This window comes from Hemitrygon akajei, chromosome 12, assembly GCF_048418815.1.
Source record: "Hemitrygon akajei chromosome 12, sHemAka1.3, whole genome shotgun sequence".
Taxonomy (NCBI): Eukaryota; Metazoa; Chordata; class Chondrichthyes; order Myliobatiformes; family Dasyatidae; genus Hemitrygon; species Hemitrygon akajei.
Window position 1 is genome coordinate 429,699 of NC_133135.1, and position 21,075 is coordinate 450,773.

At 44.0% G+C, this 21,075-nt stretch overlaps 1 protein-coding gene across 2 annotated transcripts in view; it reads right to left on the reverse strand.

The window, feature by feature from the left end:
- The window catches only part of LOC140736658 (guanine nucleotide exchange factor VAV3), a 464,504-nt gene that overhangs the window by 242,486 nt on the left and 200,943 nt on the right, over positions 1-21,075 (reverse strand). For both annotated transcript variants that reach the window (XM_073062466.1, XM_073062465.1), the window contains exons 9-10: positions 13,178-13,277; positions 6,702-6,797 (exon numbers count right to left, since the gene is read on the reverse strand). In XM_073062466.1, the coding sequence (XP_072918567.1) occupies positions 6,702-6,797; positions 13,178-13,277 (196 nt within the window). The remainder of the gene's footprint in view (positions 1-6,701; positions 6,798-13,177; positions 13,278-21,075) is intronic.

Here is a 21,075-nt window from a genome sequence, read left to right on the forward strand (position 1 = left end):
CTAACAGCAAAGCTACCAATCCTGCCAGTTGCTGTAAGTGACCGAATCCAGACCTTGTGTACACCTCTGCAAGGAAAGCGCCGCCTCACCATAGTCAACGTTTACGCCCCAACTCTAACTAATCCCAGTGAAGTCAAGGAGGCATTCTATAGTGAGCTAAAAACCACCATCAGTAGTGTGGCAACTTCTGATAAGCTGCTGTTGCTGGGAGACTTTAATGCTCGGGTTGGCAAGGATTCCACTGTGTGGCCTGGTGTGATTGGACGCCAAGGGGTTGACAACAGTAATGGTAACGGTCTACTGCTCCTCTTGATGGGCACAGAATTCAAACTGTGCATTACTAACACACTGTTCAGATTTCCAGACAAGCTCAAATACACATGGATGCATCCACGATCTAAAAGCTGGCATCTCATTGACTGTGTCATCACCCAACAACAAGACATCTCTGACATTCGTATCATCAGAGTTAAGCGTGGAGCTGAGTGCTCAACTGATCATCAAATGGTGTGGTCGGATCTATTTCTATCGATCAAACCTCCATGCAGACTGAATACTGCCAAACCACCCAGAAGGCTGAACACCACCAAATTGAAACACCGTGAGTGTGCTGATGCCCTGAAATCCTCTATGGAAACTGCTCCAAGCAGATTGGTTGAGAATTCACCAGACTATATTACTGAGCACTGGAATGCCTTCAAAGAAACGGACTACAGCGCTGCCCAGGAAACCTTGGGGAAAGTCAAGCACAGGCATCAGGACTGGTTTGATGAGAGCAACCCATCTGTGCAAGACCTTCTAAGAGCTAACGCAGCTGCACAGCAGGCTCTTCTTCGACACTCAAACTCAAGTTCCAATAAACGTGCCTTTTTGAATGCAAGCTATGAAAGACCAGTGGTGGGTGAACAAGGCCAAGGAGTTACAAGCCTTTGCTGACTGTAATGACTCAAGAAGCTTCTAAGAAGCAATAAAGGTTGTGCATGGTCCATCAAAACAAAGTACCGCACAACTCCTGAGCAAGGACAGTGCATCCATCTTCACTGAGAAGTCAGAGCACATGAAAAGATGGTAAGAACACTTCCACGAGCTGCTGAACAGACCAGGAACCATCACCAATGAAGCACTGGGCAGAGTACACCCTCAACCCATACTGTTCGAGCTAGATACTCCCCCTACTCTTCAAGAGCCTCAAGAAAGCTGACATTGCCCCGTCAACATGGGAGGATCTGGCTCAAGACTGCTCACAGTGCAGGGACACCATCAGAAAAGGTGTGGACGCTGCTGAGAACAAGCTCATAGAGGCAACAGAGGAAAGGCACAGGAAGCGCCACAACAGAGCTTCTGCCCCTGTTGCCTCTCCAGGTCTCATCTGCCAAGGATGTGGCAAGCAGTGCCTATCAAGGATCGACCTGTACAACCACTCCAGGATGCACATATCAAACCCCACTAACTGACTGAAAGGAACCATCATCATCCTATGGAAAAGAGAGGGAGAGGGAGAGGGGGAGAGGGAGAGGGAGAGAGGGAGGGAGAGGGAGAGAGGGAGGGAGGGGGAGAGGGAGGGAGGGGGAGAGGGAGAGAGAGGGGTGGGGGGGGGAAGAGAGAGAGAGAGACAGAGAGACAGAGACTGTGCAGATGCAACAGAAATGTTCCAGGTGCAGATCGAGCAAAGAACTTTAAAAAGCAGCTAGTTTTCGACGCAACAAAGTGTTCCCACACAAGTCCAGTGAAGAGCTTTAAAAGCGCAGACTCTATAGAAGAGGGGTACCATCTAGTGGAGCAGTCATCGTAGGAGCAGTCATTGTTGGAGTAGTCTGAGTCAGAGTAATAAGGCTTTGGCTCAAGAAAGCTTCGGTGAGAACAGGCGAAGGCAAGGTAAGAAGTTCATTTCTTACTTCTTATTTCTTTTTCTAAATTAACTCTTGAGAAATAGGGGGCATGTCTACTGAGCAAGTGTTCTGTTCTAGGTGTCAGATGTAGGATTTCCAGGAGACTACCAGCCTCCCCGATGGCTACAGCTGCACCAGGAGCATCGAGATGCAGCTCCTTAGAGACTGTGTTAAGTAACTGGAGCTGCAGCTCGTTAGGGAAAGGGAAACGGTGATAGACAGGAGTTACAGGCAGGTAGTGACCCTAAAGATACCCAAGAAGTCAGATAAATGGATTACTGTCAGGAGAGGGAAGGGAGAACATCAGATAGTGGAGAACACTCCTGTGCCATCCCCCTCAACAATAAGTACTCCATTTTGAGTACTGTTGGGGTGGGAGGGGGAAATGACCTACCTGGGGAAAGCAACAGTGCCCGCGTCTCTGGCACTGAGTCTGACCCTGTGGCTCACAAGGGTAGGGAACTCAAGAGGAGGCAGCAGTAATAGGGGACTCTATAGTCAGGGGGACACATAGGTGATTCTGTGAACGCAAAAAGGAATCATGGAGGGTAGTTTGCCTCCCGGGTGCCAGTGTCCAAAATCTTTCGGGATGCGTCTACAATATCCTGAAAAGGGGGATTGAGCAAGCAGAAGCCATGGTACACATTGGTACCAATGTCAAAGGAATAAAAAGGGAGGAGGATCTGAAAAAAGAATATACAGTATTAGGAAGGGAGATGAGAAGCAGGATCTCAAGGGTAGTAATGTTGGGATTGCTGCCTGTGGCATGCGACAGTGAGGATAGGAAAAGAATGAGGTAACAGATAAATGCATGGCTGAGGAACTGAAGCAGAGAGTGGGGATTCAGATTTCTGGATAACTGGGGCCTGTTCTGGGGAAGGTGGGATCTGTACAATAGGGACAGGTTGCACTTGAATCTGAGGAGGACCAATATTCTTGCAGGCAGATTTTGGGAGTGGTTTAAACTAATGTGGCAGGGATATGGGAACCAGGATGATAAAGCTGAGGATGAGCCAGCAGGTTTACAAGTAGATGATGGGTGTGACACGAAGGTAAGGAAGGACAGGCCAATGATTGGGTACAAATGTTTGGGGAGCAAAATTCAAAAGGCAAAGAATGCAGCACTGAAGATAGATAGATAGATAGATACTTTATTCATCCCCATGGGGAAATTCAACTTTTTTCCAATGTCCCATACACTTGTTGTAGCAAAACTAATTACATACAATTCTTAACTCAGTAAAAAAATATGATATGCATCTAAATCACTATCTCAAAAAGCATTAATAATAGCTTTTAAAAAGTTCTTAAGTCCTGGCGGTAGAATTGTAAAGCCTAATGGCATTGGGGAGTATTGACCTCTTCATCCTGTCTGAGGAGCATTGCATCGATAGTAACCTGTCGCTGAAACTGCTTCTCTGTCTCTGGATGGTGCTATGTAGAGGATGTTCAGAGTTATCCATAATTGACCGTAGCCTACTCAGCGCCCTTCGCTCAGCTACCGATGTTAAACTCTCCAGTACTTTGCCCACGACAGAGCCCGCCTTCCTTACCAGCTTATTAAGACGTGAGGCGTCCCTCTTCTTAATGCTTCCTCCCCAACACGCCACCACAAAGAAGAGGGCGCTCTCCACAACTGACCTATAGAACATCTTCAGCATCTCACTACAGACATTGAATGATGCCAACCTTCTTAGGCAGTACAGTAGCATTTGGAATAAGATGGACATAATTAGAGTTTGGTAGGTATGATGTTGTGGGCATCACTAAGTCATGGCTAAAAGAAAACCATAGTTGGGAGCTTAACATCTACTTTATATTGAAAAGTCAGGGAGGAAGGCATAGGCAGTGGTGTGGCTCTGTTGGTAAGAGATGGAATTACATCTTTAGAAAGAGGTGACATAAAGTCAGAGAATGTTGAATCTCTGTGGGTGGAGCTAAGGAACTGCAAGGGTGAAAAAACCATTATGGGAATCATATATTGGCCTCCAAATAGTAGTCAAGATATGGGGTTGAATTCAATTAAAGTGAATTGAATTGAATTTATTATTGAATTGAGCTTACAAGGACAGTTGGAAAAGGCATGTAAGAGGGCATAGTTTTAAGGTGCTTCGAGGTAGGTACAGAGGGAAAGTCAGGGGTAAGTTCTTCACACAGAGAGTGGTCAGTGCACGGAATGCACTGTCCGCGAGGGTGGTGGATGCGGATACAATAGATTCTGTTAGATAGGTACATGGAGCTTAGAAAAACATAGGACCATGTGGTAGGGTAACTCTAGGCAGTTTCTAGAATAGGTTACATGGTTGGCACAACATTGTAGGCACAAAGACTTGTAATGTGCTGTAGATTTCTATGTTCTATAATGGTAATGATAAAATTGTAATGGGGGACTTCAATATGTAAGGGGATTGAGAAAATCAGGTTGGTGTAGAATTGCAGGAGAGGGAATTAGTGAATGCCTATGAGATGGCCTTTTAAAGCAGCTTGGCTTGAACCTACTTGGGAAAAGGCTATCTTAGATTGGGTGTTGTGTAATAACCCAGATCTTATCAGGGAGCTTCACGTAAAGGAACTCTGAGGAGAGAGTGATCATAATATGATTGAATTCATACTGCAATTTGAGGGGGAGAAACATAAGTCATATGCATCAGTATTGCAATGGAATAAAGGGAACTACAGAGGCATGAGAAAGGAGCTTGCCCAGGTGGATAGGAGGAGGATACAGGTAGGAATAATGGCATAGCAGAGGTGACTAAAGTTTTGGGCAATAGCTCACAAGGCGCAGGATAGATATATCACACAGGAGAAATTGTTCTCAAAAGGGAGGAGTGGCAACCATGGCTGACAAAGGAAGTTAAGGACTGCATAAAAGCCAAAGAAAGGTAGCAAAAGTGAGTGGGAATTTGGATGATTGGGAAGCATTTAAAATCCAACAAAAGGCAACTAAAAGACTCTAAGAAGGGAAAAGAAGGGGGTTCGGAAAGGGTTAGTGTTAGAGATTGTGGTGGCATTAGAAATGATCTTTCAAAAATTATTGGACTCTGACATGGTGCCAGGGGAATGGAAAATTGCAAATGTTACTCCTCCCTTTAAGAAAGGAGGAAAGCAGCAGAAAGGAAATTATAGACCACTTAGCCTGACCTCAGTAGTTGGGAAGATGTTAGAGTCAATTGTAAGGATGAGGTGATGGTGTACTTGGTAACACAGGTCAAGATAGTACAAAGTCAGCATGGTATGGTTTCCTTCAGGGAAAATCCTGCCTGATGAACCTGTTGGAATTTTTTGAGAAGATTACAAATAGGATAGATAAAGAGCTGGCCGTTGTATATTTGGACTTTCAGAGGCCTTTGACAAGGTGCTACACATGAGACTGCTTACCAAGTTAAGAACCCATGGTATTACAGGAAAGTTAATGACATGGTTAGAGCATTGGCTGACTGGTAGTAGGCAGCGAGTGGGAATAAAAGGATGCTTTTCTGATTGGCTGCCAGTGACTAGTGGTGTTACACAGGAGTCGGTGTTGGGACCACTTCTTTTTATAATTTAGATGATGGAATAGATGGCTTTGTTGCCAAGTTTACAGATGATACAAAAATTGATGGAGGGGCAGGTAGCGTTGAGGAGACAGGTAGGATGCAGAAGGACAAAATGATTAGGAGAATGGGCAAGAAAATGGCAAATGAAATAAAATGTTGGAAAATGTACGGTCATGCACTTTGGTAGTAGAAATAAATGTGCTGATTAAATTTGTCAATCTATATGAAGATAGGAGGTGCTGAGGAAGCACCATGATTGCAGAAAGGCTTAGACAAATTGGAAGAATGGGCAAAACAGTGGCAGATGGAATGCAGTTTTGGGAAATACATGATAATGAATTTTGGTAAAAGGGACAATAGTGTGTACTATTATCTAAAAGGGGAGAAATTTTAAACATCAGAGGTGCAGAGGGACTTAGGGGTCCTCGTGCAATACTCCCAGAAGTTTAACTTACAGGTTGAGTTTGTGGTAAAGAAGGCAAATGCAATGTTGGCATTTATTTCAAGGGGATTAGAATATATAAGGAAGGAGATAATACTGAGCCTTTATAAGACACTAGTCAGACCACACTTAGAATATTGTCAACAGTTTTGGGCCCTATATCTCAAAAAGAATGAGTTGTCATTGGAGAGACATGAGGATGATTCTGGGAATGAAGGGGTTAACATATGAGGAATGTTTGGCAGCTTTGGGCCTGTACTCACTGGAATTTATAAGAATGTGTGGGGATCTCATTGAAACCTACTGAATGTTGAAAGGATTAGATGAGGTGGATGTGGAGAGGATGTTTCCTATGGTGGGGGTATCCAGAACTGGAGGGCACAGCCTCAAAATTGAGGGGCGACCTTTCAGAACAGCAGTAAGGAGGAATATTTTTTTAGCAAGTGAGTACTTAATCTGTGAATGCGCTGCTACAGACTGCGGTGGAGGCCAAGTCTGTGGGTATATTTAAGGCAGAAGTTGATTGTTTCCTAATCAGTCAGGGCATCAAAGGATATGACGAGAAGGCAGGTATATGGAGTTCAGTGGGATCTGGGATCAGCCATGATGGAATGCCAGAGCAGTCTTGTTGATCTGAATGGCCAAATTCTGCTCCTATGGCCTTATAGACAGTGAGCATGTCAGCGCATGAGTATTTGGGATGGTGAATGGGGATGTGCACGGGTGTGTGAGATGGTGAGTGTGACAGTGTGTGGGTATGTGGGACGTTGAATGGTCAGTGCATCGGTATGCAAGCAGTCTGCACATTGGTTGGGTGGCCATTCTGTGACTCACCTGAAGCAGGAGGTGGTACTTGAGAACTCTTTGCATGGGCACCACCAACAGATCTCTCAAGGTGAACTTCCCGTTGTTGGCTCGCCTTGCACATTCCTGCACAACAACAACATCAATATAGTAAACATCCCCAGGGAGAATCAATAACAATCAGTGGGCAGAACCTAGTGCAGATGGACAGTGAAACAAGCATTTGAGAGACTGGTTGCAGAGACATTTTGGTTAATGCTTGTCAGATGCTGGTGTTTGGGCTGTAACACCTCTTTGTGTGGTGTTAATATGTGAACTGTGAGGCTATCCTGTGAAATGTGAACCTATTTACTGTGAGTTTATGCTGTGATGGACAGAGACCAGAAACACATATGTGGTATGAATTGTGAAATTAGCCTCTGAGCTACTTATTGATCAGATGGTGAAATCACAGTGAGTGATTTAAAAACTAGTTTGTCAGTCACACCATTTACACCATCTACTGCACCCATCTATCCTGAGGCTGTACCCTCTTGCCTAGACTCTCCCACCATGGGAAACATCCTTTCCATATCTACTCTGTCTAGGGCTTTCAACATTCGAAAGGTTTCAATGAGATCCCCCCACATGCTTCTGAATTCCTGTGAGTACAGATACAGAGCCATCAAACGTTCCTTGAATAATAACCCTTTCATTCCTGGAATCATCCCTCTGAACCTCCTCTGGACCCTCTTCAATGCCAGCACATCTTTTCTAAGATGAGGGGCCCAAAACTGTTCACAATACTCAAGGTGAGGCCCCACCAGTGCCTTATAAAGCCTCAGCATCACCTCCTTGCTCTTGTATTCTAAACCTCTTGAACTGAATGCTAACATGGCATTTGCCTTCCTCACCACCAACTCAACCTGCAAGTTAACCTTCAGGGTGTTCTACACAAGGACTCGCAAGTCCTTCTGTATCTCAGATTTCTGGATTTTCTCCTCGTTTAAAAAAAATAGTCTGCACAATTATTTTTACTACTAAAGTGAATGACCATGCATTAGTACTTCAACATGTCTTCAATCTGAGCCTGAGTCTCCAGAGGGTTCCTGTGCTGTGGAAGACGTCCTGCCTCGTTCCTGTACCGAAGACACCATGCCCCAGTGGCTCCAATGACTACAGACCGGTGGCATTGACCTCCCACATCATGAAGACTCTGGAGAGACTTGTTCTACAGCAGATCCGGCCTATGATTAAGCCACACTTAGAACCCCCTCCAGTTTGCCTTTCAGCACCGACTAGGAGTTGAGGATGCCATCGTCTACCTGCTGAACCGTGTCTACGCCCACCTGGACAAGCCGGCGAGCACTGTGAGGGGCATGTTTTTTGACTTCTCCAGTGCGTTCAACACCATCCGTCCTGCTCTGCTGGGTGAGAAGCTGACAGTGATGCAGGTGGATGCTTCCCTGGTGTCATGGATTATTGATTACCTGACTGGCAGACCACAGTACGTGCGCTTGCAACACTGTGTGTCAGACAGAGTGGTCAGCAGTAGTGGGGCTTCACAGGGGACTGTCCTGTCTCCCTTTCTCTTCACCATCTACACCTCGGACTTCAACTACAACACAGAGTCTTGCCATCTTCAGAAGTTTTCTGATGACTCTGCCATAGTTGGATGCATCAGCAGGGGAGATGAAGCTGAGTACAGGGCTACGGTGGGAAACTTTGTCACATGGTGTGAGCAGAATCATCTGCAGCTTAATGTGAAAAAGACTAAGGAGCTGGTGGTGGACCTGAGGAGGGCTAAGGCACCGGTGACCCCTGTTTCCATCCAAGGGGTCAGTGTGGACATGGTGGAGGATTACAAATACCTGGGGATACGAATTGACAATAAACTGGACTGGTCAAAGAACACTGAGGCTGTCTACAAGAAAGGTCAGAGCTGTCTCTATTTCCTGAGGAGACTGAGGTCCTTTAACATCTGCCAGACGATGCTGAGGATGATCTACGAGGCTGTGGTGGCCAGTGCTATCGTGTTTGCTGTTGTGTGCTGGGGCAGCAGGCTGAGGGTATCAGACACCAACAGAATCAACAAACTCATTCGTAAGGCCAGTGATGTTTTGGGGGTGGAACTAGACTCTCTGATGGTGGTGTCTGAAAAGAGGGTGCTGTCCAAGTTGCATGCCATTTTGGACAATGACTCCCATCCACTCCATAATGTACTGGTTAGGCACAGGAGTACGTTCAGCAGAGACTCATTCCACCGAGATGTAACACTGAGTGTCATAGGAAGTCATTCCTACCTGTGGCCATCAAACTTTACAACTCCTCCCTAGGAGTGTCAGACACCCTGAGTCAATGGTCTGGTTCTGGACTTATTTCCACTTGGCATGATAAACATTATTATTTAATTATTTATGGTTTTATATTGCTATATTTCTTCACTATTCTCGGTTGGTGCAGCTGTAACGAAACCCAATTTCCCTCAGGATCAATAAAGAATGTCTGTCTGTCTGTATTTCATTTGCCACTCTCTTGCCCATTCTCCTAATCTGTCTAAGTCCTTCTGCATCCTACCTGTTTCCTCAACACTACCTGCCCCTCCATTAATCTTCATATCATCTGCAAACTGCCAATAAAGCCATCTATTCCATCATCTAAATAATTTATATACAGCATAAAAAGAAGTGGTTCCAACACTGACCCATGTGGAACACCACCAGTCACTGGCAGCCAACCAGAAAAGAATTGTTTTATTCCCCACTCACTGCCTCCTGCCAAACACCCAATGCTCTAACCAGGTTAGTAACTTTCTTGTAATGCTATGCACTCTTACCTTGGTAAGCAGACTCATGTGTGGCACCTCATCAAAGGACTTTTGAAAGTCCAAATATACAACATCCACTACAACCCCTTAACCTATCCTACTTGTAATCTCCTCAAAGAATTCCAACAGGTTCGCAGGATTTTCCCTGAAGGAAACCATGCTGCCTTTCTACTATCTTGTACTGTGTCACCAAGTACTCCATCGCCTCATCCTTAACAATTGACTCCACATCTTCCCAACCACTAAGGTCAGGCTGACTGGTCAATAATTTTCTTTCTGCTGTCTTCCTCCTTTTTTAAAGAGTGAAGTTACATTTGCAATTTTCCTGTCCTCTGGCACAATGTTGGAGTCCAATAATTTTTGAAAGATCATTTCTAATGCCACCACAATCTCTGACGCTACCTCTTTCAGAACCCTATGGTGCAGTTCCACTGGTCCGGGTGGCTTATGTATCTTGTTCTTTCAGCTTTTTGAGTACCTTCTCCCTTAAAACAGTAACTCACCCACTTCTCTCCTTCACACACCACAACATCTCGCACACTTCTAGTGTCTTCCAGACTGAAGACTGACACAAAATACTCATTTAGTTCATCAGCCATCTCCTTGTACCGCGTTATTATTTCTCCTGCCTCATTTTCTAGCAGTCCTATATCCACTCTCACTTCATTCATTTTTAATATACTTGAACAAACCTTTACTACCCGTTTTGATATACTAGCTTGCTTTCATATTTCATCTTTTCCCTTCTAATGATTTTTTAGTTGCTCTGTAGGTTTTTAAAAACTTCCAAATCCTCTGTCTTCCCACTAATTTTTGCTTTGTTGTATGCCCTTCCTTTTGCTTTTACAATAGCTTTGATTTCCCTTGTCAGCCATGGTTGCACTATTTTACCATTTGAGTATTTCTTCAATTTTGGAATATACATGTCCTGCATCTTCCTCATTTTTCGCATGCCATTGCTGCTCTGCTGACTTCCCTGCCAGTAGCTCCTTCCAATTTACTTTGGCCAATTCCACTCTCATACCACTGTAATTTACCTTACTCCACTGAAATACTGCTATATCAGACTTTACTTTCCCCCTATGAAATTTCAAGTTGAACACAATCATATTGTGATCACTGGTTCCTAAAGGTTCTTTTACCTTAAGCTCCCTAGTCACCTCTGGTTCATTACATAACACCCAATCCAGTATAGCTGATCCCCTAGTAGGCTCAATGACAAACTGTTCTAGAAAGCCATCTATTAGACATTCAACAACTTCACTCTCTTAAGATCCATTACCAACCTGATTTTCCCAATTGACCTGCATGTTAAAATCTCCCATGACTACCATAACATGTTTATTGCAACAGTCTGCGATCTCTCTGCAAATTTGCTCCTCTAAATTCCACGGGCTTTTGGGAATAATATAATTCTGCTTACATGGTCATACCTTTCTTATTCTTTAGATCCATCCATAAAGCCTCACTAGATGAGCTCTCCAGTCTATCCTGACTAAGCACTGATGTGAAATTTTCCCTGATTAGTAATGCCATGTTCCTCTTTTAACCCCTACCACTCTATCAAGACTAAAACAACAGAATGCTGGAACATTTAGCATTCAGTCATACCCTTCCTGCAACCAAGTCTCACTATTGGCTACAATGTCATAATTCCACATGCTGATCCATGCCCTAAGCTCATCTGCCTTTCCTACAATACTTCTTGTATTGAAATATATGCAGCTCAGAACATTAATCCCACTATGCTCGGCCTTTTGATTCCTGACCTTGTATGTCAGCATAACAACGTCTTTATCCACAACTACTCCATTATCTGTTCTGGCACTCTGGTTTCCATCCCACTAGAACTCTAGTTTAAACCCAACATGTAGCAGTAGCAAACCTCTCCACCAGGATATTAGTCCCCCTCCAGTTCAGATGCAAACCATCCCTTCTGTACAGGTTTCACCTTCCGTGGAAGAGAGCCCAATGAATTAAAAATTTGATGCCCTCCCTCTTACACCAACTCCTTATCAATATGTTAAACAGTATGGTTTTCCTATTTCTGGCCTCTCTAGCAAATGGCACAGGTAGCAATTTTGAGATGACAACCTTGGAGGTTCTGTCCTTTAACTGAGCTCCTAACCCCATTAACTCACTTTGGAGACCATGTCACTCTTCTTACCCATGTCATCGGCACCTACATAGACTGCGACCCCTGGCTGCTCAGCCTGCCACTTAAGAATTCTGTGGACCCAATCTGAGATGTCCTGGCACCCGGAAGGCCAGAAAGCATCTGGGGATCTTATTCTCATACACAGAACCTCCTTTCTGTTCTCCTAACCAATGAATCCCCTATCACTACAGCTTGCCTTTTCTCCCCTCTTCCCTTCTGAGCCACTGAACCAGACTCAGAGCCAGACAACTGACCGTTGTGGCTTTCCTCTGCTAAAGTCACCCCCCAACAATATCCAAACCAGTTCCTTAAGGCTGTTATAGCCAGAGGCGGTAATGGGGAGAAGCTCCCACTACCTATTAAATGCTCCTGGAGGCATGCGCCACCAAGAGTCTCTGACAACCAAGTCTAGCTCTGGCCTTCACGTGTGGCTTAGCTACTAAGCCTGGCAAAGTTGCTTCTACTGTCAGGAGAAGGGGCAAAAATGGGTTACTGGTGCCTTAAAACCAGTTGCTTTGGGCAGATGTGTGTTACAAGAATCATCCCTTGTAATAATGATCAGTGAGGCACAGAGAATCTGTATTTACCAACAAGTAACTTTTATTGTCTCAAATTAAAAGCATGTGGGTTCACAAAGACAATTGGTGTGTCTGCATCCCTGTCCTTGATTCATCCAATCCACTAATTGTAGGCTGTAGTTTCTTCTGGCCAACATGGGGCTCATCAGCCGTGGTAGGCAGCTCATCTAGAAGAAGGAAAACTCTGATCTCAAACTTCTGCTGCCTTGTGGCTATACCCACTCATAGGGGAGGCTTTGGAAGTAAACCCCAACGGAAAAATCCAGAGCTGGAACCAAACTGTATGGTCACTGCCATTCCTTTGGATTCATCAGTTTCATGGAGAGGGGGAGCTTGCTCTCCATATTGTACTACCCACGCTTGTGTACCTAGACAGCTAGGATGCAATATCCATGGTCATTTCTGACCGATGGAGGCCTCGAATACCTGCTATTGAGGAGAATGGCCTCAGTGGTACTCTGCACTGACTACCTATCCCCTTTCACCCTCCTGATGGTCACTCAGTTATCTTTGTCCTGCACCTTGGGTGTAACTATCTCCCTGTACATCTTTTAAATCAATCCTTCAGCCTGCTGAATGACCCAGAGTTCATCCAGTCCTTGCTCCAGATCCATTAACAGGTCTTTTAGAAGCTGCAGTTGGACGTACTTCTTGCAAGTGTTGTCGCCTGGCCTGCAGAGTTCCTCCAGCATTTTGTGAGTACCACTTACACTATAATTACTTCACTTAAACTTAACTTGAGGATCCTTGTCAAGTGCCTAATTATGCGCAATCCAATTTTTCCACGGGAACTGTGGTGCCCCAAATGTGCCGACTGCCTCTGTTTGCTTCTTCTAAACTCTCTCTCCCTTTATGCATCCAGTGCCTCCTCAGGACTGTGGCACACAAAATGTTGTCATAGTAATCTTTCACAAAAGAATTTAACATAAATTTTGTTATCAAAAATATTAAACATGATTATTACCTCAAGTTTCAGCCGCAGATCTTGTCTTGATTTACTGATCTCATCCAAGCACTTTATGGCATCCTCCACCTTACTGCAATACTCGCTGTAAATTAACAACCTTCGGAGTGGAGGAGGTGAAGTAGAAAGACAAAGGAAGAAACAGAGAGACAAAAGGAAATGAGGGCAGAGAGGGAGAGTTAGAAATGGAGAAAGAGGAGAGCGACAGGCACAATGAATGGAAAATAAGAGAGAGAGAAATTGAGAGTGAAACATATAGAGGGGGGTCAAGGAGGGGGAGAGAGAGAGGGAGAAGAGAGAGGGAGAGGGGAAGAGAGAGTGGGGAGAAGGAGACGGGAGGGGTGAGGGTGAGATGGTGAGGGGTAGGGGAGGGGGAATGTGAGGGGAAAGGGAGAGGAAGAGAAAATCCAAAAACCATGAAGAAATTAACACAGTTCTATGTGCCTTTCAGCACCCCACACACAACCAAATACCCTGGAATCTGAAGTAGGCTGACAGCAGGTGTACAGTACCTAATATGCACAGCAAGCTCACACAATGAGTGGGTGGGTGAAGGTAAAGATGTGTTTGGAGGTAGGATCTCTTTGGAGATGGCAGAAGTCGTGGAGAATGATGTGTTGGATGTGCAGGTTCATGGACAAGAGGAACTCTATCACTATTAAGGCAGAGGGAAGATGGGATGACCGCAGATACTCAGGAAATGGAGGAGATGCAGATGAAGGCAGCGTCAATGGTGGAGGAAGGGAAGCCACAATCTTTAAAGAAGGAGAATATCTCTGATGTCCTGAACAAGAAAGCCTCATTCTGGGAACAAATCTAATGGAGACGAAGGAACTGAGAAAAGGAAATAACATTTTTACAGCAGACAGGGAGGATAGAAGAACAGTCGTGAGAATCAGTAGCCTTATAAAAGATATCACTCAACTGTATGTCTCCAGAGACGTCGGCAGAGAGATCAAGAAAGGGGAGGGAGGTGTCAGAAATGGACCAACTGAATTTCAGGGCAGGGTAGAAATTGGAGGCAAGTTGATGAAATTGACATAAGAAATACGAGCAGGAGTAGGCCATCTGGCTTGTCGAGCCCCTCATCTCTGAAATCAGCTTGGTGAACCTCCTATGCACCGCCTCCAAAGCCAGTATATCTTCCCTCAAGTAAGGAGACCAGAACTGCACGCAGTACTCCAGGTGCAGCCTCACCAGTATCCCATGCAGTTGCAACGTAACCTCCCTCCTCTTAAATTCAATCCCTTTAGCAAAGAATGTCAAAATTCCATTTGCCTTCTTGATAGTCTGCTGCACCTGCAAACCAACCTCTGTGACTCGTGCACAAGCATTCCTGAGCCCTCTGCACAGCAGCATGCTATAATCTTTTACCATTGAAATAATAATCTGATCTCCTATTTTTCCTTCCAAAGTGGTTGATGTTGCATTTACCAACGTTGTACTCCATCTACCAGACCCTTATATACTCAGTTAACCTCTCTATATCTCTCTGCAGACTCTCCATATCGTCTGCACAATTTGCTTTTCCACTCAATTTAGTGTCAACAGCAAACTTAGATACACTACACTCGGTCCCCTTTTCCAGTTTGTAATCGAATATCATAAACAATTGCCCATTCCCTGTGGAGGCAGGAGCAAGCAGTGTGAGATAAGGGAACAATGAGGTTGGTGGCAGTGGATGGGAGACTGCCAGAGTTGATAAGGTCAGTGATGGTGTTGGGGACAGTTATCTGTCTGGAGTGGGGTCTTAGACAGAGACAATAGGTATTGTTTGTTATTGTTTTCATACTGAGGAATAGTCTCAGTCAAAAACATTGAAAGTTCATTTCCTTCCATAAATTCTCCCCGACTGGCTGAGCTCCTCTAATATCTTGTGTGTATTGCTCAAGATTTCCAGAATTTCTTGTGTTCCTTAGTATTCTCAATTTTAATGAGCTGACTATCAGACATTTAATTCAGAAGCTGTTACACCTATGAAATGACCTCACTTACTGAAGCATGATGGAAGTTTGGAGAGTGATTGAATACACCATGGGCGAATGCAGCTCCAAAAACTTCAGAGATGGTCAACCCCATTCACTAACCTGGCATCCCAAATTCCTCTCTAAACCCTCTCTCGGTCCACCACCAGTGCACAGAGGGTAAGAATAGGATGATATGGCCAATGAACGCATGTCTGAAGAGTTGGTGCAGGGGTAAGGTTTTGGATATCTGGATCATTGGGATCTCTTCTGGGGAAGGTATGACCTGTATAAAAGCAACAGGTTACATCTGAACTCAAAGGGGATCAATATTCTTGTTGGCAGGTATGCTAGAGCTGTTGGGGATGGTTTAAACTAATTTGGCAGAGGGATGGGAACCAAAATGACAGGGCTGGAGATGAAGCAGCTGGTATACAACTAGATGTAGTTTGCAGTGAGATTGTCAGGAAGGACAAGCAGATTATTGGGCAAAATTACAGTCAATGGGATGAGTTAAAGAGTAACAGGGGGCCAAAATCAAAAAGGGTGATGAATACAGAACTGAGGGTGTTAAATTTGAATGGGCGCAGTATACAGAACAACGTAGATGATTTTGTGGCACAGTGAGACATTGGCAGGTATGAAGTTGTGGGCATCTCAGAGTCATGACTGTAAGAAGATCATAAGTGAGAGCTTATCATCCAAGGATACACATTGTATTGAAAGGACAGGCAGGTAGGCACAGGGGGTGGGGTGGCTCGGTTGGTAAAAAAAAAGAAATCAAATCTTTAGAAAGAGGTGACATAGGATCAGAAGATGTAGAATTCTTGTGAGTAGAGGTAACCAACTGCAAAGATAAAAAGACCCTGATAGGAGTTATATACAGGCCTCTGAAGAATAGCCAGATGTGGGATACAAATTAAAATGGAAGATAGAAAAGGCATATCAAAAGGGCAATGTTATGATAATAAAGTGCTATTTCATTATGCAGGCAAATTGGGAAAATCCTGTTGTTCCGGATCCCAAGGCAACAAACTTGTAGAATACCTATGAGATGGCCTTTTAGAGTAGTTTGTGGTTGGGCCTGAGCCCACCAGGGAACAACATTTCTGGATTAGCTGTTATGTAATGACCCAGATTTGATTTGGAAGCTTAAGATAAAGGAACCCTCAGGTCAGCTGATGGCACAGTGACATCAGCGCTGGACTCCGGAACGGAGGTTCCCGGGTTCGAATCCAGTCAGGCCATTCCCGAGTACGCTCTCCATCTGTGCCGGGTTGAGTGTTGAGCTCGCAACTTGACCTCGTAAAATAAAGAAAAATTACTGCGAAATGCCTGTGTGAGGAGTGGCGCGCCACACAGTCTTTCGTTCCGCGCCTTGTATGGCATCAAAATGCCTGACGCAGGCCTCTCAGGCCTGAGTCGATGTCATCATCATCATCAACAATACTCAGGATCTAGTGATCATATTACGATAGAATGCACCCTGCAGTCTGAGAGGAAGAAAATAAAGTCAGATGTATCAGACTCTCTTGAATCAGAGGTATGAGAGAGGTGCTGGCCAAAGTTAATTGGAAGGGAACATTGGCAGGGATGAAGGCAGAAGAGCAATGGGTGGTGTTTCTGGGGATAATCTGGAAGGCAAAGGAAAGAAACATACCAAAGATAAAAAAGTATTCTAAAGGGCGGATGAGACAACCGAGGCTAACAAGGGAAGTCAAAGACAGTATAAAATCAAAGTGGCATATAACATAGCAAAAATTAGTGGAAAGGTAGAGAATTCGGAAGCTTCAAAAGACCAACAGAAGGCAACTAAAAAGCAACAAAGAGAGAAGAGATAAAATATGAAGGTAAGCTAGACAGTAATTTAAAAAAGGGTGCAAAAAGTTATTTTCAGATAAGACCATAAAATATATGAGCAGAAGTGGACCATTCAGCCTATCAAGTCTGCTCCACCCTTTAATCATGGGCTGATCCATTTCTTCTAATCATCCCCACTCCCCTGCATTCACCCCATACCCTTTGATACGCAGGTTAATCAGGAACCTATCTATCTCTGCCTTAAATGCACCCAATGACTTGGCCTCCACAGCCACATGTGGCAACAAATTCCAAAGATTTACCACCCTCTGACTAAAGTAAATTCTCTGCATCTCTGTTCTAAATGGACATCCTTCAATCCTGAAGTGGTGCCATCTTCTCCTAGACTCCTCCACCATGGGAAGTAACTCTGACATATCTAATCTATTCAAGCCTTTTAACATTCAGAATGTTTCCATGAGATCCCCCCTCATTCTCCTGAACTCCAGGGAATACAGCCCGAGAGCTGCCAGACATTCCTCATACGGTAACCCTTCCATTCCTGGAATCACTTTTGTGAATCTTCTCTGAACCCTCAATGTCAGTATATGCTTTTAAAATAAGGAGCCCAAAACTGCACACAATACTCCAAGTGTGGACTCACGAGTGCCTTATAGCCTCAACATCGCATCCTTCCTCTTATATTCTATATCTCTAGAAATTAATGCCAACATTGCATTCGCCTTCTTCACCACCAACTCAACCTGGAAGTTAACCTGTAGGGTGTCATGCACAAGGACGTCCAAGTCCTTTTGCATCTCTGCATTTTGAATTCTCTCCCCATCTAAATAATACTCTGCCCGTTTATTTCTTCCACCTAAGTGCATGACCAGACACTTTCCAACATTGTATTTCATTTGCCAATTCTTTGCCCATTCCCTTAAATGTTCACGTTTCTCTGCGGGCTCTCTGTTTCCTCAACATTTCCGTTCCTCCACCTATATTAGTATCCTCGGCAAATTTAGCCAGAAATTCATTAATCCCATAGTGCAAATCATTGGTATACATTGTAAAAAGCAGCTGTCCCAACACTGAACTCCACAGGTAACTGACAGTCAGCCAGAATAAGATCCCTTTATTCCCACTCTCTGTTTTCTGCTGATCAGCCAATGCTCTACCCATGCTAGTAACTTCCCTGTAATTCCATGGGCTTGTATCTTGCTAAGCAGCCTCATGTGAATCACCTTGTCAAAGGCCTTCTAAATTTCCAAGTATACCACATCTATTACATCCCCTTTGTCTACCCTGCCTGTAATTTCCTTAAAAAATTTCAGTAGGTTTGTCAGGCAGGATTTTCCTTTCAGGAAACCATGCTGGCTTTGGCCCCTATGGTCATGTGCCTCCAGGTACTCCGTAATCTCATCCTTAACAATCCAACAATTTTCCATTTATAGTTTCCTTTCTGTTGCCTCCCACCCTTCTTAAATAGTGGAGTAACATCTGAAATTTTCCAGTCATCCGGTACAATGCCAGAATCTATCGATTCTTGAAAGATCATTGTTAATGCTTCCGCAATCTCTCCAGCTATTTCCTTCAGAACCTGAGGATGCATTCCATCAGGTCCAGGAGATTTATCCATCCTCAGACTTCCTAAGCAGCTTCACAGTTGTAATTTTCACTGGAGATACTTCACTTCTAAGGGTTCTATAACCTTAAGCTCTGTTATCATCTCCAGATCATTGCACAATACCCGATCCAGCACAGCCGATCCCCTAGTGGGCACAACAACAAGTTGTTCTAAAAAGCTTTTCAGTCTGCTGCAAGTCATCACTAAAATCACCAAGATCCTTTTCCATAGTGAATACTGAAGTAAAGTATTCATTAAGTACCTCTACTATTTCCTCTGGTTCCATAAGCACTTTCCCACTGTCACATTTGATAGGTCCTATTCTTTCATGTCTTATCCTCTTGCTCTTCACGTACTTGCAGAATGCCTTGGGGTTTTCCTTAATTCTGCCTACCAAGGCCTCCTCATGGCCCCTTCTGGCTCTCCTAATTTTCTTCTTAAGCTCCTTCCTAGTAGCCTTATAATCTTCTAGATCTCTGACATTACCTCACTCTCTGAACCTTTTGTAAGCTTTTCTTTTCTTCTTGACTAGATTTATCACAGCCTTTGTACACCATGGTTCCTGTACCTTATCACAACGTCCCTGTCTCATTGGAACGTACCTATGCAGAACTACACACAAATATCCCTTGAACATTTGCCACATTTCTTCCATACTTTTCGCTGAGAACATCTAACTCCAATTTAAGCTTCCAATTTCCTATTGTTTGTCAATGATTTAGAGAGTGGAATTGATGGTTTTGTATCAAGGTTTGCAGATGATACGAAGATAGGTGGAGGGGTAGTTAGTGCTGAAGAAGCAATGCAATTGCAGCAGGACTTGGAGGCACATGATAAAATGGGTCAAAGTCAGCATTGTTTCCTCAAGGGAAAATCTTGCTTATAAATCTGTTGAAATTCTTTGAAGAATTAACAAGCGGGATAGATATAAGAGAATCAGCGGATGTTTTGTACTTTCTTTTTCAGAATGCCTTTGAGAAGTTGCCACACATGAGGCTACTTAACAAGTTAAGTGCCCATGATATTTAAGGAAAGATACTAGCACGGATAGAGCATTGACTGATTGGCAAGAGGCAAAGTGTGGGAGAACCTTTCCTGGATGGGTGTTGATGCCTAGTGGTATTCCACAGTTGTCTGTGTTGGGACCACTTCTTTTTACATTACATGCTACTGCTTAGCTTGACAGAATTGATGGCTTTGTGGCCAGATTTGCAGACGAGACTAAGAATGATGAAGGGGCATGTTGTTGTGAAGAAGCATAGAGGCTGCAGAAGGACTAGGACAGATTATTAGAATGGGAAAAGCTGGAATACAGTGTCAGGAAGTGTATGGCCATGCACTTTGGTAGAAGAAATAAAAGTGTAGATTATTTTCTAAATGGAGAGAAATTTCAAAAATCTGAGGTGGAAGCGGGCTTAGAAGTCTTTGTGCAGAGTTCCCTAAGGGTTAATTTGTAGGTTGAGACAGTGGTGAGGAAGGCAAATGAAAGGTTAGCATTCATTTTGCTAGGGCTAGAATATAAAAGTCAGAATGTAATGCTGAGGCTTTATAAGGCATTGTGTGAGGCCTACTTGGAATACCAGGAGCAGTTTTATGCCCATAATCTGAGAAAGGATGTGCTGACATTGGAGAAGGTACAGATGAGGTTCATGAAAGTGATTGAAAGGTTTGTCATATGAAGAGCATTTGATGGTTCTGGGCCTGTACTCACTGGAATTCAAAGGAATGAGGGGGATCTCATTGAAATGTATCAAATGTTGAAAAGCCTCAAGAGAGTGGTTTTTGAGAGGATGTTTCCTGTGGTGGGGGAGTCTTAGACCAGAAGACACAGCCTCAGAACAGAGTGACATCCATTTAGAATGGAGATAAAGAGTAGTTTATTGAGCCAGAGAGTCATGAATCTGTAGAATTCATTGACAGAGGTGGCTGAGGAGGTCATGTCATTGTGTATATTTAAGGAAGAGGTTGATCGATTCTTGATGAGTCAGGGCATAAAGGGATTCAGGGAAAAGGCAGGATATTGGGGTTGTGAGGGAAGCTGGATCAGCCATGATGAAATGACGAAGAAGACTTGATGGACTGAATGGCCTAATTTTGCTCGTATATCTTATTGTCTTAGGATTGGGGTGGGGGGGGGGGTGGAGTGTGCAGTGGATAGTGAGGATGTCTATCATAGCTTGCAGCGGGATCTGGACCAGATGGAAAAATGGGCTGGAAATAACAGATAGAATTTGATGTAGATGAGTGTGAGGTGTTCTAACCAGGGTAGATCTTACACGGTGAGCTGTAGGAAACTGAAGTGTGTGGTAGAAAAGAGGAATGTCATAGAAAAGAGGAATGTGGGAATACAGATCGATAGTATCTTGAAAGTGTCGTTACAGGTAGGTAGAAAGGAAAGCTTTTGGCACATTGATCTTTATAAATCAATGTACTGAGTGCAGGAATTAGGATGTTATGTTGAAAAATTATCTTGGCAAGGCCTAATTTGGAGTATGGTGTGCAGTTTT